The sequence below is a fragment of the Rhinolophus sinicus genome, chromosome 12 (genome assembly GCF_057876585.1).
Source record: "Rhinolophus sinicus isolate RSI-liver-muscle chromosome 12, RSI-T2T, whole genome shotgun sequence".
Lineage (NCBI taxonomy): Eukaryota > Metazoa > Chordata > Mammalia > Chiroptera > Rhinolophidae > Rhinolophus > Rhinolophus sinicus.
Genome location: NC_142512.1, coordinates 42,576,876 through 42,592,121, shown reverse-complemented (window position 1 = coordinate 42,592,121; position 15,246 = coordinate 42,576,876). Strand labels below are relative to the sequence as shown.

Below are 15,246 nucleotides of genomic sequence, written 5' to 3'. Positions count from 1 at the left end.
AGGGGGGTGGAGGGATGGTGGTGTGGTCAGGATCCCTCCTGGTCTCCACGTGGCCAGAGGGATTCAGACACTGGTTCTGCTGATACCACATCTTCTCAGACCCCTTCCTCTTTGAGACACCCCTCCTCCCACGCAAGCTTCCTCTTTCCCATCACACCCTCCCTGTGCCTTGAGGGAGCTGAAGGCCACTTACTGTTCTGTCTAAGCCAGCTCAGGCCCGAGCACCCAGCTGCCCCCATGCCTGTCCCATCTATACAGCCTATCCCTCCCCCACCCATGGCTCCAATGCCATCCTTTGCTGGAGCCTGCTCAGTGGCTGTGTCTAGGCCTGGGATTTAGAACTCATTGGTAATCAGAGCACTGAGTGGGGCCGCCAGTGCTGTCCTTGGACACGTAAAAGTACCCCAGATCTGAGGCACCCCCCACCTCTCTCTCTCTCTCTCTCTCTCTCTCTCTCTCTCTCAGGCAGCCTCTGTCTCAGGCAGCACTTCCGCAGCCCTGACAGGAAATAAGCTGAAGGCTCAGCCTCCCGCCATCTCAAGGCAACTTCTTGTTTCCCTGTTGCCCTGTGCCAGCCCCGGGGTTGTGCCCTTGGCTCCACCTTCCCAGAGATCTGTCCCAGCAGCTCAGAGGGGATAGGATGGTGGACATGATTGCCAAGCTGACCAGGAGGCAGAGTCGGCACCCACGGGGACAGGTAGGGGGCCCTTGCATTGGGGGCTGAACTCGGCTTCTGATGGGGTAGCAGGGGGGCCTGTGGGCCGCCAGTGGGCCTCCATCCCCTGGCCCTGTCAGGAGTGGGGGGAGCTGGGGTGCAGAGCAAGGAGTCTCCTGGAGCTTGGAATCTTCCCTTCTTTCTTCTTCCTGTCTCTGAGGCCTTGCCTGTCTGAGAGGGGCTGCAAAGGGATGCTGAGAGGTAGTGATCAGCTCAGGGAAAGAGGCCTGCCACCCACTTGTGGGTGAGAACTGAAAATAAGAGGAATGCTTGGGGCTGGGAAGCTGAATGTGGTGAGAGCCAGGCCCCTCTTGGCTCTGTTGTCTGGCCTGAGGTGGGAGAACACTTCCTCTTTGCTAATCAGTGTTCCCTGTGTCTCTATCATGACTGGGTCTGGGCCCCAAGAGCCCTTGGTGTCCTAGTCAGGCCCCTGTTGATAGACTACATCTGGGTCTTCACTAGGCCTGCAGGACTTAGGCGTGGGGAGGTGGCACTACTCTAACCTGGGCAAACTCCCCCGTGAAAGCCAGCGGGCATGGAGGGACTGGCCCCACCGGCTTCCAGGAGCTGGTCTGAACCTGGCTGAGGCCCTGCCAGGAGAGGAAAGTGCCTCTTCTCAGCCCTCTGGGCCTCTCTTGAGGGTTCTAGAGTTTGAAGGGGCGTCGGGGCTGCTGCAGTCCAGCTCCCTCGCAGGACTGCCACAGCCCTAACGGGGTGGTACTCTGCTTGCTCACCTCCAGTGAAGACCGCTTATGACATGCTGGGCCAGCCCCAATCCTGAGACTGTGCTTCCTTCAAAGGGGCACTGCCCTGCCCCATAGACTGAAGCCCCACAGTGATAGCCCTGTCACACTGGAGGCCTAAACTTCTACCTCCCAGGTCTCTTCTGTACCCGCTAGGGATGTTCCTCGTGTAAGATCCTCATCAGACCGACGAGCTTGGGACTCCCTGTGGACACAGAGCCAAGGCCAGCAGCCTAGCCAGCGGGGAATCCCCCTTCCAAAGAGTCTGGCTTCTTGCTTGGCTGGTCCACTACCATGTGCCCTTCCAGCCCCTGTCCCAGGGTTAGGCAAGGCCAGTGCCTCAGTGGTGCAGCTGGGGTGCACGGGAGGTGTGTCTGGTCATCCACCTTCCTCTACTGCCTTCATCATGTCCTCCCAAGGAGTCTCCTGTTCTTGTATTTGAACCCTTGTTTGCAGGAAGTTCTTGCTCAAAGCGACCCGTCTTCTGTAGTGTCAGGTGTATTTGTTTGTTGCTGAAGTCTGGCATGGAATTGACTTGTGTACTCAAGTAGTACACAAGTGGATCTTCTGTGTGCTGCAGGGCATTGGACCATTTGCTGGGCGGTGCGGGGGGCGGCAACTGAGGTCAATTCTATCATCGTGGGTTTTGCTCTCAAGACACTCCTGCCTTTTGGGGGCAGAGAAGGAAGGCAGATGGGTGGACAACCAACTGACCACCAAGGCAGAATGCCATCAGGCCCTAACAGACTAGAGTGCCAGCGGGCTAGACTTCTCTCTGGAGGGAGAAGTCCTCCCCGAAGTGAGGCCTGTGAGCTGAGCACCAGTGGGGGAGTAGGATTTGATAGGCAGGGAGTGAGAGCAGGGAGTTCCAGGCTGAGGGCATGGCTGGAGCAAAGGCACGGACGTAGGAAGATACCGTTGTGTTTGGGGGGAAGTCGGCAGGCTGGTGTGGTTGGAATACAGTATGCCACAGGGGGTGTAGTGGGTGGAGAGGAAAGAGAAGTGGGCTGGAGGGTTTGTCTCAGCCATACGGGAGCTTGTGGGTAACGGACAAGAGTGAGGCATTGATGGACTGGTATACCCAGCTTTTCCATCCCCACTCTGGGTAAAACTGTCAGGCACAACCCCCTCTCCGACAGTATTTTTGTTTTCTTGTTAGCAACAACCATCATGGACATGCTGTGCCTTTCATTCATGGCCCTGCTTGTTCCCCTCCCCCTCCCCCACCATTTGCATACATGTACAGGCTGCCAGGGCAGGGATTCATGCCCATTTCCTCACTGCTGCATGCCCAGTGCCTAGAGCAGTGCCTAGGGCAGAGCTGGCAAATCTTTTTTGAACAAATAATGCTTTTATAGGTGCCTGCCTAAGGCTCAGAGAGAGGCCACCTTGAGCAGGAGCTGCTTCCCCTCTTGAGAAGTTTAGTTTCATGCAGGTGTCACAGCAACAGAGAAACTTCTACATTTTTTTAAAAAAAGGTTTATTGTACAAAATGTTAAGGCTGCAGAAAAGCTTAAAGGAAAAACAACTAAATGAAACGTATCTAATCCTTATAATTACCCTGCCCAGAGATGACCTCTGTTAGCATTTTGGAAGGTTTCTAAAAACACACAAAATTGGAATTCTGCTAAGTTTACCATCTTGAAATGTGCTTTTCCTTTATAGCATTATATATTCTTAGAAAACACTATTAATCTCCTGGTGTTGTGCTGCTGCCCGGGGTTTGATAGTGTAGTTATCGATACCCCTGGCTGGCTGAGGGGGTTAGGCTGTGGTGGGCACACAGGAGAAATCTCGGAAAAGTCTTGAACCTGACCTGAGCTGAGTCCTAAAGAAGGATCCGCCGGGTGAGAAAGGGGTGGGGATGGGCCTGGGCAGTCTGTGACTGAGCTGAGGCATGTAGGAGACACAGAAGAGAGGATAGGGGCCTCCAACAAACTGGGTGCTACAGGAGCTTAAAGTTCAAGGCCAGGGGAAGGAGCGGCAGGAAATAAGGTGGAAGTCAGGCAGGTGGTGGGGCCTCCAGTGCCCTGTTAAAGGGTTAGACTTTGCTCTGCAGGCAGCAGGGAGCCCTGAGGGTGTTAAACATGAGCAGCCTCATATTCTGTATGACTAAACCCTCCAGCCCACCTCACTTTCCTCTGGAGGGGGAAAGGGTGCTCTCTGTTCTTTTCCCCTCCTTCTCCCCTCTCATCTGGCTCTCCTTTGTCCTTCCCTTGTCTGGAGTTGATGCTGAGGCCTGCAAACCCCACATCCAGGAAGTTCCAGCCCGAAATCCAAAGTACTGATTCGAGTACTGATTCCAGTCCCAGAGCTTTCCGGGCCAGGAAGGAAGAAGGGGTGGGGGCTCTTGGTGGGGGCTGTAGAATGCAGCAGGACCCTGCCCCCATGTGACTCAAATGGAGGCGGAGAAAGGATGGGTCCCAGGCCATTTCTCTGTTCCTGCCCAACCTTTGATTCACCCCGCAAGTGCCCAGCTGGGAGAACTCGGTTATCGATATTTTATTACTAATAAATAATTCATGTAATTGTCCCAGGCATCTGGGGCATTTCGTACTTTACAAAGCATTTTCAAGAACATTTCCTCATTCGCTCTTCATTACAAGTTCCCGGCAGGGCAGATATTTTGCAGCCAGGGGAGCTGAGGCAGGGAGGCACGGTGACTTGCTGAAGGGTCGCCCAGGTGGCAAGTGGCCTGAGAGCTGACTTTCCTCCTCGCACAGGTGGACGACACCCCGGAGCCCGTGTACGCGAACATAGAGAGGCAGCCTCCGGGTACTTTACCTGGCGCCACCGTGGCCCCCCGCCCCAGCCAGGTGTGGGAGACACACACCGACGCGGGCACCGGGAGGCTCTACTACTACAACCCAGACACGGGCGTGACGACCTGGGAGTCACCCTTCGAGGCTGCCGAGGGCACTGCCAGCCCGACCACCTCCCGGGCCTCGGTGGGCAGCCGCGAGAGCCTCGAGACCGACTGGGGCCAGTACTGGGATGAGGAGAGCCGCAGGGTGTTCTTCTACAACCCACTGACGGGCGACAAGGTCTGGGAGGACGAGCCAGAGGACCAGCCAGAAGACGAGGACGAGATGGAGATGCAGCCGGGCCTGAGCCCGGGCAGCCCCAGGGACCAGAGGGTGAGGGGCGGGGCCTGGGCAGGGGTGGGTGAAGCCGGCTTTGAGGACCCCTGACCCAGTCTCTGCTCCCTACATCCCCCCCCCCCCCAATCTCGGTGAAGGGTCTGGCCTGATCCCAGAGAGCGGGCCAGGGTCAGTACAGGATCTGAGAACATCTCACTGTCTTTTGCTCCCGGCAGCCCCCCACCCCCGAGACGGACTACCCGGAGTCGCTGACCAGTTACCCGGAGGAGGACTATTCTCCTGCGGGCTCCTTCAGTGAGCCCGGGCCCGCCTCTCCCTTGGCCACGCCCCCCGGCTGGTCTTGCCACGTGGACCCGGACGGGCAGACGCTCTACACCAACAACTTCACTCTAGAGCAGGTAGGGGCGGTGTGCAGATGGGCGCAGACAGCCTCGGGGACACGCCTCCAACCCATCCTTCCTCACAAGTAGCTCCCCTTAACACTGAACTGCAGCTCCTGCACCGGCCCAAGCCAGTCCAAGACACTGGGTCACCTGCACCTGCCCCTCCAAACTCTGCTGTTGGGCTCTGGTTAGAGGGAACCTTTTCCTCCCCTCTCATGAGGCCCGCTGGAGCCCTGACCTTCCCTCTCCCCACAGTGGGTGAAGCTGGAAGATGAATATGGGAAGCCCTACTTCTACAACCCAAATGATGCCTCAGTGCGGTGGGAGCTGCCCCAGGTAACCAAATGGGGAAGGGAGAGTCCTGGGGAGAGAGGAGGTGATTATACATGAGAGCGTCTTTCTCCCCAGGTCCCAGTTCCTGCCCCTCGAAGCATCCGCAAATCCAGCCAGGACAGTGAGACCCCAGCCCAGGCCAGCCCCCCTGAGGAGAAAGTAAGGAAAGGGGCACATAGGCCCTGGCAGGACCCCACAGAAGAAATAGGGGAGTTCTAGAGGTCCTGGAGGCTGGGATTGGGACGGCATGCCTCTCCCATAGGCCTCAGCACTAGCCTGGGCTGAATGAACCTGGGACTGGGTCACCGCAGGCCCAGAGTTGGGTGAGGATGGGAGCTGGGGGGAAATCACTCCTGCTGCTGCTACTTCTGTGGGAGCAGACACCCTACCACCACCAGCAGCAAAGAGGGTTCGGTGGAGACTCAGGCCCGGACTGTGGGGAGTTGCTGGGTGAGGGGGAGACCCACCACGGCTCACTCCCTTAACTGCCTACTCTTTCCCCTTCTCTCTTTAAGATCAAGACCCTGGACAAGGCAGGCGTGCTCCATCGCACCAAGACAGTGGACAAGGGAAAGCGGCTCCGGTGAGAGCAGGGCAGGGTGGGCCTTAATGACTGTGTTCACTGAGGATTTCCCCTATGCCAGGCTCTTGTTAATCTTCATAGCGACTTTATAAGAGGTCCTGTGAGGGTACTGAGGCACGGAGAGATATAGGGAGGGAGTCCCCCTCACAGCTGGGTGCCCCAGCTGTGTTAAGCTCTGTGCCCTGCTCTTTTGGGTGGGAAGGGAGCCTCAGCCCAAAGCCAAATCCGCCCTGCACCCTGCCACCCTGCACTTCCACCCCCACCTAGGAAGAAGCACTGGAGTGCCTCCTGGACAGTGCTGGAGGGCGGCGTCCTGACATTCTTTAAGGACTCGAAGACCTCAGCTGCAGGCGGTTTGGTGAGGCCCAGGCCCCCGGAACCGGGATCACCCCACCTGCTCCTGATTCCTGGGGGTCTTCACCTGATCTAACTTGTCAAAGGCCAGGTCTGAGACAGTAGAACATGAGTAGCAAGGGAGCTGGGCCTTTGCCAGGGGGTGACAATAGCTGATTCACCCCAGGACAAGCACTTGCAGCCACCTTGGGCATGGGGAGCAGTCCTTGAGGCCCGCCAGCTCCAGCCCAATGGGCAGGCAGCTGAAGATTAGGCACCCTGCTCACAGGGATGGGGGCTGCACACCTTTCTCCTTTCCTCTCCTGAGTGGGCAGGCAGCAAAGGACCAGCCAGCCTGCAGGCTCTGTGGTTAAGAAGTACCAGGATCACTGGGTTCCAGGAATCCCTGGGCCCTCACCCCCCATCCTGTCACTAGAGCAGAGGGAGCCTGGTGGGTTGGAGCCAGGGTGCTGTGGCAGGCCTGTCTGAGCTGAGGGCTCCTTCACCCTTCCTCCCTCTCTCGCAGAGGCAGCCCTCTAAACTCTCTACCCCGGAGTACACGGTGGAGCTGAAGGGGGCCTCTCTTACCTGGGCCCCCAAAGACAAATCCAGCAAAAAGAATGTGCTAGAGGTGAGTTGTGGGGGTGGGGAGAAGAGGGGGCTTACTGGTGGCTTGGGACCCAAACTAGGCAAGCCCCAAGAAGGAGGATCTGGGGAGAGTTGGAGCTGGAATTCTCAGGGCTCAAAGCCAAAGTTGCCCCCACCACAGAGATCTGTCCACAGTATTTCTGGTATCATGGATTCTGCAGTTTCCGCTTCTGGAGCATAGTTCACCAATCCTTGGACCTGGCAGGTGGTGAGGAATAGGGGGTCTGTGCAGGATGACACTCTGTCATGCCTAGAAGGGCAGCCCTCAGCCCAACAGCTCTGGCCTGAGACAGACAGGAGACTCCCCGCCCCTTGCTACTTCCTCTGACAGGCTGGGAAACCTGCTCTGGCTGGTCAGAGCCCCACTTCCGACTAGACTGGGTCCCCAGTGAATATATCAGGGCAGTGGACACTTTTCTTAGGCTCCCCCAGCAGGAACACAGAGGCCCGGTGGGGCACAGGCAAGGACTCTCATGGTGCCACACCCTTCACTGTCCTCATATTGTCTTGTTTTTAAATTGCTTTTACCCTCACTTCAGTTCCGAAAAGTTTTGAAGTAATTCACAACAAAAATACATATGGTGAGTTGCTAAAATTCACTGAAAGGCCAGGACTAGGCAAACAAGTTAGAGAAGGGAGTCAAAGTGGAAAGGAATTAGGGGCAGATGAAGCATGGGTGTCTAAGTTGTTGATGAAAAAAATCAGCTCCGAGTTTCCTGGTAGGCAAAGTGAAAAAAGGGCATGGTTCTTATTATTGGTGGGGAGGAACCTTCCCAGATTTTGAGGGAAATCAAAGTTTTTTCCTAGCCCTTACCTCTTGAAAATTTTTTTTAGTATGCAACTCCGTTCTAGTTTAGTAGGAACTCTTGGGTCTCCTTCAGGTAACATATGATGAAAGCCAAAAGCACGACGGTACATCTCAGCACAGAAAAACTAATTCTGCAAGGAGCTTGAGGGTGTGGTTTTCTGATGATTCACCAAGCTTCGTTCAGTTCTAATGCCAGAGTATCCACAGAGCAGGGTTGGAGAACTGGTTTCATCTCATGAGCTACTCTGATCCGTAGGTCTGGAGCCTTCTCTGGGCTTAGCAGTATAGAGTGCTGTGATCAACTAGCAATGTCTGCCATGGGTGTCAAATTGAGTGGGGACATCACTTTTGCTAGGCATAGTCCTTCCATGACCTAGAGGGACATCCTTCAACCCGTCCTCTGTAAAGTGTCACCTCCCTGACTGGGCTTTGAATGAAACTTTCAGAGTAAACACTTCTGAGTTATCTTTTCTGGCACGGACTAGAAGGCAGATGGGACTGTTGGAAGCTACTCAAGATGATGGGAACCTGGCAGTCCCGAATGGAAGTCGAAGAACCCCCTGCTTCCCGGCCGGCAGGTGGCAGTCTACCCTCCGCTTGTGTAGCCTGCAGGCAACTCTAGGATTTTCCCCAAGAGACAGCCCCCAATTCTATGTCATGGCCAGGTTAGTTGGGCCTGGCAAAATGTCACAGCAACTCTTCCTAGTCACTTCAGTTACAGTCCTCTGAAAACAGCTGGTTTGGGACAGCTTAGCTCGCCTGTCCATGCGACAGGATGAGTGTTTTGTGAAATCTATTGCTATGTAACTAACTATACAGCTTCACCTTCTGTATGAGACTTTCAAATATGAACCAATTGTTTTGAGAGAACTTCTATAAATGATGATTGTTTTAGAAGCATTGTTAGGCCATTTTCTGGGATAAGAGGCAGGACTCTGTCAGCTTGGAGTGATGGTGTGCTGTCTGCCTGCTGAAGCTTCTCTAGTCTTTGTGGGAATGAGAGTGGGGTGGACCATGCAGTTTTTTCTTTTTCTTCTTCTTTTTTTCATTTTTCAAAGCTGTTTAAATAGCATTCAAGTCTACGTTTAAAAGGTGGGCAGCCAAAAGACAGTCCCCTCTGACCTGGAAGTTGTACCCTGTTGCCTGAGACAGTGTCTGCTGACCTTGACTCTCACTGGATCCTAGGGCCAGGGTTGGTGTGAACTGGCACAACCACACATTCACATTAACCTTGAACACTTGGTCCTCAGAGCCAGAGGCTGATGAGCGATCTAACCAAGTTGCTGACCACCTCGCCCTGTTCTTCGGAGATTTGTTAGGAAATCAGGACACTCACCAGCAGTCAGTTTGAAGAACAGCCTGGGCTATTGATACCTGCTTGCTCCTCAATAGTATAAAATAGTGGCTTTGGAAGCCCGGACTTTGGGGCTCCTTAAGGAAGAATATGGTCTGTGGTCAGGATGGAACATCCAGCAGACTTACAGGGCAGTGCTTCCTGCAGCTCACAGACCTCTCCATACCATGTGTGCATGTCCTTGAAGTGAACAAGAGTACGTGGGTCGGTACCCCCAGCCTGCAGTCAGAAAGAACTTTGAGTAGTCAGAAAGTTTTTCCCTCAAGTTTTAATTTATGCTTCTTGATGAAATCAGTTCTAAGAGGATGTGTTGCCCAGGCTTGAGGGTGGGAGAGGATGGGACTTGTGTCTGCAAAAGTGGGACAACACTCCTAGGTCCTCAGTGTATATCTGGAGAGGGGACGCTGTTTTCTCTCAGATCAGCCATCATCTGCTTTCAGCGCCTTTCTTCCTAACAGTATTTACCTCACTGTTAATTCTAGTGACAAGGGGCCTCCACAGGGAGTTTCTTTCATTGACTATTTTGCTAGCCAGTGCTCTGGGAGATGCTTGCCATGTTCTGTGGCTCATGGGGAGGCAGGAGGGGCAGGGGAAAATGGACCAGACAGTTGAGCCGTGCAGATCTACTTCACTCAGATCCTTCCTCCATCACTCACCAGCTTTGGGTTCACAAGGAAATTGCTTCAATTCTCTGAGCCTCAATTTGCTCGTCTATAACACAGACATGCTGTCACCTACTGCTTTTAATGAGGTGGAATACCTTGGCTTGGGATAAGACCCTTGCTCCATTAGGCTCTGAGTTCCTGGGGACAGGGATAGACCCAGGGAACCAGAGATAACTGACTACTTGTGTCCTTCCAGCTCCGGAGCCGAGATGGTTCAGAGTACCTGATCCAGCACGACTCAGAGGCCATCATCAGCACCTGGCACAAAGCTATTGCCCAGGGCATCCACGAGCTGGTAGGTAGAGCCTGGGGCTTCCAAGGCTGGTGGGGAGCCATTATGCAGGGCAGATGTGCCCACTGTGGGTGGGGCCCTTCACTCAGGCACTGGGAGCTCCATGGCACCAGTGGATAGTGTCCCTCCCTGCAGATGCAGTGCCCCCTTATGGCTGGATGGCAAAAGGGCTGTTAAAGAAATAGCCTTTCTTAAGTATATGAATCCAGCCTCTGAGGTTGGCCCTGAAGGACTGTCCAGGTAGGGGTGGAGGCACATCCTCCATTTCAAGGGAGGTAAAGTGAAAAGAAAATATCCAAGAAACAGCCTCAGGCTAGAATGACAGGCTGAAACTAGAAGATAAAACTTAAAAGGATTGAATTGAAGAGACTACCATTTTTTTAGGTTCAAAATATTAATTGCATGAGTAGATACAGGATAGGCCCCCTCTGACAACTATTCACCTGGAAATAACCTGGGGCTTTTTGACCCTTCATTCCCTAGGAGCCAACACTGGGTACAGTGTTTGGCTATATTACTAGAGGTAGGAATCCAGATTCAGGAAGGTGATGCTGGTGCAGTTGTTGGCAGTGCTCAGGTCCCAGCTGGAACTGCAAGCTCAGAACTGGGAGCTGAATACTGAAGAATCTGAACTAGTGGAGTGTGTGTGGAGTTGCTGAGGGAAACTATGGGGAAAGGAGTCAGGATCTGGGAGGTGGGTAAGGTGGAACAAGGTGACCTCCACCACCTGAGGGGCTCCATGCAGCTAAGGGAGGTGAATGTTCTGAGGTTCCCTGGTGGACGTGAGGGGAGTTAACCTGGGTAAGGGAAGAGTAAACTCTCTTCGGGGTGCGAGTGGAGAGTGCGTTACCAGGCCTGCTAGGAGGGCACTTTGGGTCCCTCACCGTCCCCCGGAAGGACCTACAGTTGGCCCCAGGCTCTGCCTCTCTGAGGCTGTGCTATTCCAGTCCGCAGACCTGCCCGCGGAGGAGGAAAACGAGAGCAGCAGCGTGGACTTTGGGTCCAGTGAGCGCCTGGGAAGCTGGCGGGAGGATGAGGCGCGGTCCGGAGCAGGTGTGCACAGGGATGAGGATGGAGCATGGAGGGCATCTTTACCGGGGTGTCAGGACCCGGCTGGGGCCGGCCGAGCCACCCCGGCGCCACCGACTGACTCGCTTCTCATTCCCTGCGGCAGCCGCGCACGCCCCGAGCCCCGGAGGCCAGGAGAGCGACTTGAGCAAGGTCAGGCAAAAGCTCCGCAAGTTCCTGCTGAGGCGGCCCACGCTGCAGTCACTGCGGGAGAAGGGCTACATCAGAGGTACCGGAGGGACCTGGAGAGCGAGGCGCCGGTGCCTCAGGGGCAGGCGGCGCTGACGAGCCTTTCCCCCAGACCAGGTGTTCGGATGCGCGCTGGCCGCGCTGTGTGAACGCGAGAAGAGCCCGGTGCCGGGCTTCGTGCAGCAGTGCATCCGCGCGGTCGAAGCCCGCGGTACGTACGCGGCGGGCTGGGTGGGCATTCTGTGCGCCTGACCGCCTCCTTCCAGGACCCCATGATGCAGATCTCTGGGTGGACGCAGGGTGGAGGGGAAAAGACCTAGAGTTCCTGAGTGGGAATCGTAGACAGGACATTGCCCCATCCCACCAAACCCGAGCTCAGCGCCTCCCTCTCTCCAGGGCTGGACATCGACGGGCTGTACCGCATCAGTGGAAACCTAGCCACCATCCAGAAGTTGCGCTATAAGGTGGACCACGGTGAGCCGGTCCCCATTCCCCGCCCCAGGGCCTGAAGGCGCGAAAGGATGCTGACCTCCTCTTCCTCCCGCTCTCCGCCCTCCCCCTCCCCCCCACCTCCGCCCTTGCTGCAGATGAGCGCCTCGACCTGGACGACGGGCGCTGGGAGGACGTCCACGTTATTACCGGTGCCCTGAAGCTCTTCTTTCGGGAGCTACCTGAGCCCCTCTTCCCTTTCTCGCACTTCCGCCAGTTCATCGCAGCCATCAGTGAGTGCCCGGGGAGGTGGGGCGGATGGGGTAAGGGTGCAGCTGGCTTTCTCCAGCATCGCCTTGGCCAGGACCCCGCATACACACTGGGAGGCAGCCCGCTCTGTTCTCCTGGCCTAGCCGACTCTCCCTCTCCCTCCGATCCGTCCCTTCCCCAGAGCTGCAGGACCAGGCCCAGCGCAGCCGCTGTGTGCGGGACCTGGTGCGATCGCTGCCCTCCCCCAACCACGACACCCTGCGGTTGCTCTTCCAGCACCTGTGCCGGTGAGCTTGCGAGCCACGGGAACGGGGAGGCGGGCCCTCGCGGGACCCCCCAGTCACCCCCCAGCTCTGGGCCCTGATGCCACCCCACCCCACCCCCGCTGCAGGGTGATCGAGCACGGCGAACAGAACCGCATGTCCGTGCAGAGCGTGGCCATAGTGTTCGGGCCCACGCTGCTGCGGCCCGAGACGGAGGAAACCAGCATGCCCATGACCATGGTGTTCCAGAACCAGGTGGTGGAGCTCATCCTGCAGCAGTGCTCAGACATCTTCCCTCCACACTGACCCTCGCTGCTGGCGCTGCGGACCTGAGACTTGGATTGGCGATTGTGGTGCTGCCACCGAAGCTGGAGGCCACGTTGCTGGACTCTATTTCTGAGACCCTTTACTTCCCACATGTCCACAGGCCGCTGCGAATTCTGTACCCCTCGCTTCTGAGGGTATGGTGACTCCTAGTGGGCAGTTCACAAAATGTGATCCCCCCCCTTGCCTGTCTTGTTCTGCGGTAATTGGGTTCTGTTCTTTATTACAGCGCCACCTACTGTGCGTGTGCGAGAATGTGGGGTGGGGGTTGACGGTTTTCTGGGATGGCCCACGCCCCATACTGGGAAGAGGAATTTGGGTGAACGGCTTGCTGGCTCCTTCAGGCCTGTACCTGGTTGAGGCCTTCCAGGACACCCCGTGGGGCCCCTGGCACTGCATCTGTCATGAAGTAGCAACTGACAACTTCTCTGCTGCTGAAATAGGACTGATCTGGACCTCCAGCGTGAGCCTCCAGCTGGACCTGCCTTCCCTCAGGCCTCAGGGGTGAAACTCCTGCCCAGCCTTCTCACTAGCTGGTTGTGGACCATTTTCATCTGCTTTTCTGTTTAGGGTTCTGGGCTTCTGCCCTCCCTGACCTATGTGTGTTCTGTGCAATGGTCCTTCCCATACCTGCCTTCTGACATGCACCATTTCCACACACAATCCTTTTCTACAGATGAGAAAACGGGCTTGCAGAGGCAAAGTGACTTGTTCAGGGTCCAGTGGATCTTCTGACTCCCCAGCTCAGGCTCCTTTTACACAGGGGCACAGCCTACTGGGAGGTGAAATGGAGTATTTCAGCTACCCCCAAACTACAGAATGGGCTTATGGGTAAAGCAAAAGAAACTAAGCTGGGTGGGTTCTCTCTGGACTTGGGGGGAGGGGAAATAGCACTAGCAGGAGCCCCCAGCCCCTCTCAGCATTCTGGCTGTCAAGTGTGCCTACCTAGTGCCCACCTTGCCATGTAGAGCTGCGAAGGCATGCAGGGGGAAGGGGGGAAGGAGAGCATAACCTCAGTAAAGGAAGTGTGGGCCCTGGGGTCAGCAGCCCCCCTTCCCTCATACACAAACCACCTCAGTTAATGGGTCTCAACCCCCCTGCCCCACCTACCCATTCATTTATTAAACAAGCAATAATAGCTAATATTTATTGACATTTGTACCATTCCAAGCATTTTACTTGGATTATCTTGTTTGTTTCTCACAGCCAATATTTATTACCTGGTCTTCTGTCCCAGGCACTGTGCCCCGGGGCAGGGGTATTGCACGTGCCTCCCTGGTGGAGCTTATGGTCTGGTGGGTCAGGCTGACACAAGTCCACCCCTAATGCCAGCAGGGCTGGGGCAAGACAAATGGAGGCCTCATACATTGAAATACTGTAAAGTTATACATCAAGCTAACAACTGTTCAATAAAGTATGTTCTGTTCTCCTACTCTGACAAATACACTTTCATACTGACCTGGAAGACCAGGTTTGAATGTAAACTTTTTTGATTCTTCCAAATTCTGTGCCCAAACATGGTGGCATGAGAAGAGCTTCCCACTCGCAGAACCATCCTGCGCCAAGAAGAGGTTCAGATGTGCACATGTGGACACTCCAGTCCACGGGTGCAAAACGCCATGCCCCCTGCAACCTGCTGTCCCTTGGTCCACCCTTGAGGAAATGGGCCTGGGGCCATTTGGGCAGGGGATTCCGGAGTCCCGCATAGCAGGAGCATGGTTTAAAGGGAAGGGCCTGGGCTTAAGGAGGCCCCACGGATTCCTCATCCTGTGAGGAGGGCCAGAGAAGGTACAGAGTAAGGGGACCCATAGCTCGGCAGGGACCCCCTCATCCAGGTCTAAAGCAGAACTGGACATAATAAGGTGTTTGACCTGACTACTTGGTGCTCTGAAGCAGGCTGCTCCGAAGGTGTCACTGGGATATAACTGTTCCCCGTGGACCCCGGATCCCAATGCAGAAGTCACATTTGAGCCAAGCACTAAAGAATGAGGACAAGTCAACAAGGCGAGGAATTATGGGAAGAGTGTCTAGTTAGAGGGAACAGCGTGCACAAAGGCTCTGAGACAGAAAGGCTTCTGAGAACAAAATGTAAGACTATCAGGACGGAAGCCTAGACATCCAGTGGGCGTGGATGTGAGGTGATGCTGGAGAGGCTGGCAGGGCACAGTGTGCAGGGCCTTGTGGACTACAATGAAAGGGTTCCTGTGGCACCCATGGTCATCAGGACAACGGGCAGGAAGATCCCTGAGCAGGGAGGTCTTGGGAAGTGTCAGCTCAATGTTAGGACATTCACACTTACCTCAGAGACTTGTGTGCCATCTACATGGCCCAGAACCTGGTGCAGGGACACTTGTGAAGCTTCTCTAGTCTTCATTCCTCAGGCCCCAGGTGTCCTGGTTCCTGGGGCGGGACAGCCTCTGTGGTGGGACCAGTGGGAGCCAGACGCACAAGTGTCCTGGAGGAGCCCCCAGGGTGCAGCCAGAATACCTGGCAGGCGGGACTGCACGTTGGACTGTGACTTGTTTCCCACAGTTCCAGAGCAGCCTTTTTTCAAGACTTAGTCCCAGCAGTGCTAAGGAAAGGATACTTTGTCCATTTGGGGCCAGGACATGGGAGGTGGAAGAGCGTCCCCTTCAGGCCAGCACAGTAGACGACCCATTGGGATTAACAAGCAAGGCCCGACCAGGTAGAACTGGCTCTGAGGTCCAATCCTGGCCTCCCACCCACCCCGCCCCCTCCGGGTCA

At 55.5% G+C, this 15,246-nt stretch overlaps 1 protein-coding gene across 3 annotated transcripts in view; it reads left to right on the top strand.

Annotated features, from left to right (window-relative positions):
• Nucleotides 1-13,933, top strand: part of ARHGAP27 (Rho GTPase activating protein 27) — a 30,531-nt gene extending 16,598 nt beyond the window's left edge. For 2 of the 3 annotated variants that reach the window (XM_074320252.2, XM_074320253.2), the window contains exons 4-18: nucleotides 4,182-4,595; nucleotides 4,775-4,957; nucleotides 5,198-5,278; nucleotides 5,351-5,434; nucleotides 5,791-5,858; nucleotides 6,126-6,216; nucleotides 6,718-6,822; nucleotides 9,863-9,961; nucleotides 10,906-11,011; nucleotides 11,133-11,255; nucleotides 11,328-11,426; nucleotides 11,612-11,689; nucleotides 11,803-11,937; nucleotides 12,096-12,201; nucleotides 12,306-13,933. In XM_074320252.2, coding sequence (XP_074176353.2) covers nucleotides 4,182-4,595; nucleotides 4,775-4,957; nucleotides 5,198-5,278; nucleotides 5,351-5,434; nucleotides 5,791-5,858; nucleotides 6,126-6,216; nucleotides 6,718-6,822; nucleotides 9,863-9,961; nucleotides 10,906-11,011; nucleotides 11,133-11,255; nucleotides 11,328-11,426; nucleotides 11,612-11,689; nucleotides 11,803-11,937; nucleotides 12,096-12,201; nucleotides 12,306-12,483 — 1,950 coding nt within the window. In that variant the 3' untranslated portion in view covers nucleotides 12,484-13,933. Of the gene's footprint in view, nucleotides 1-498; nucleotides 698-4,181; nucleotides 4,596-4,774; nucleotides 4,958-5,197; nucleotides 5,279-5,350; nucleotides 5,435-5,790; nucleotides 5,859-6,125; nucleotides 6,217-6,717; nucleotides 6,823-9,862; nucleotides 9,962-10,905; nucleotides 11,012-11,132; nucleotides 11,256-11,327; nucleotides 11,427-11,611; nucleotides 11,690-11,802; nucleotides 11,938-12,095; nucleotides 12,202-12,305 lie in introns of those variants that run through there. The other variant, XM_074320254.2, reaches the window with a different exon arrangement.
• Nucleotides 13,934-15,246: the final 1,313 nt, after the last annotated feature.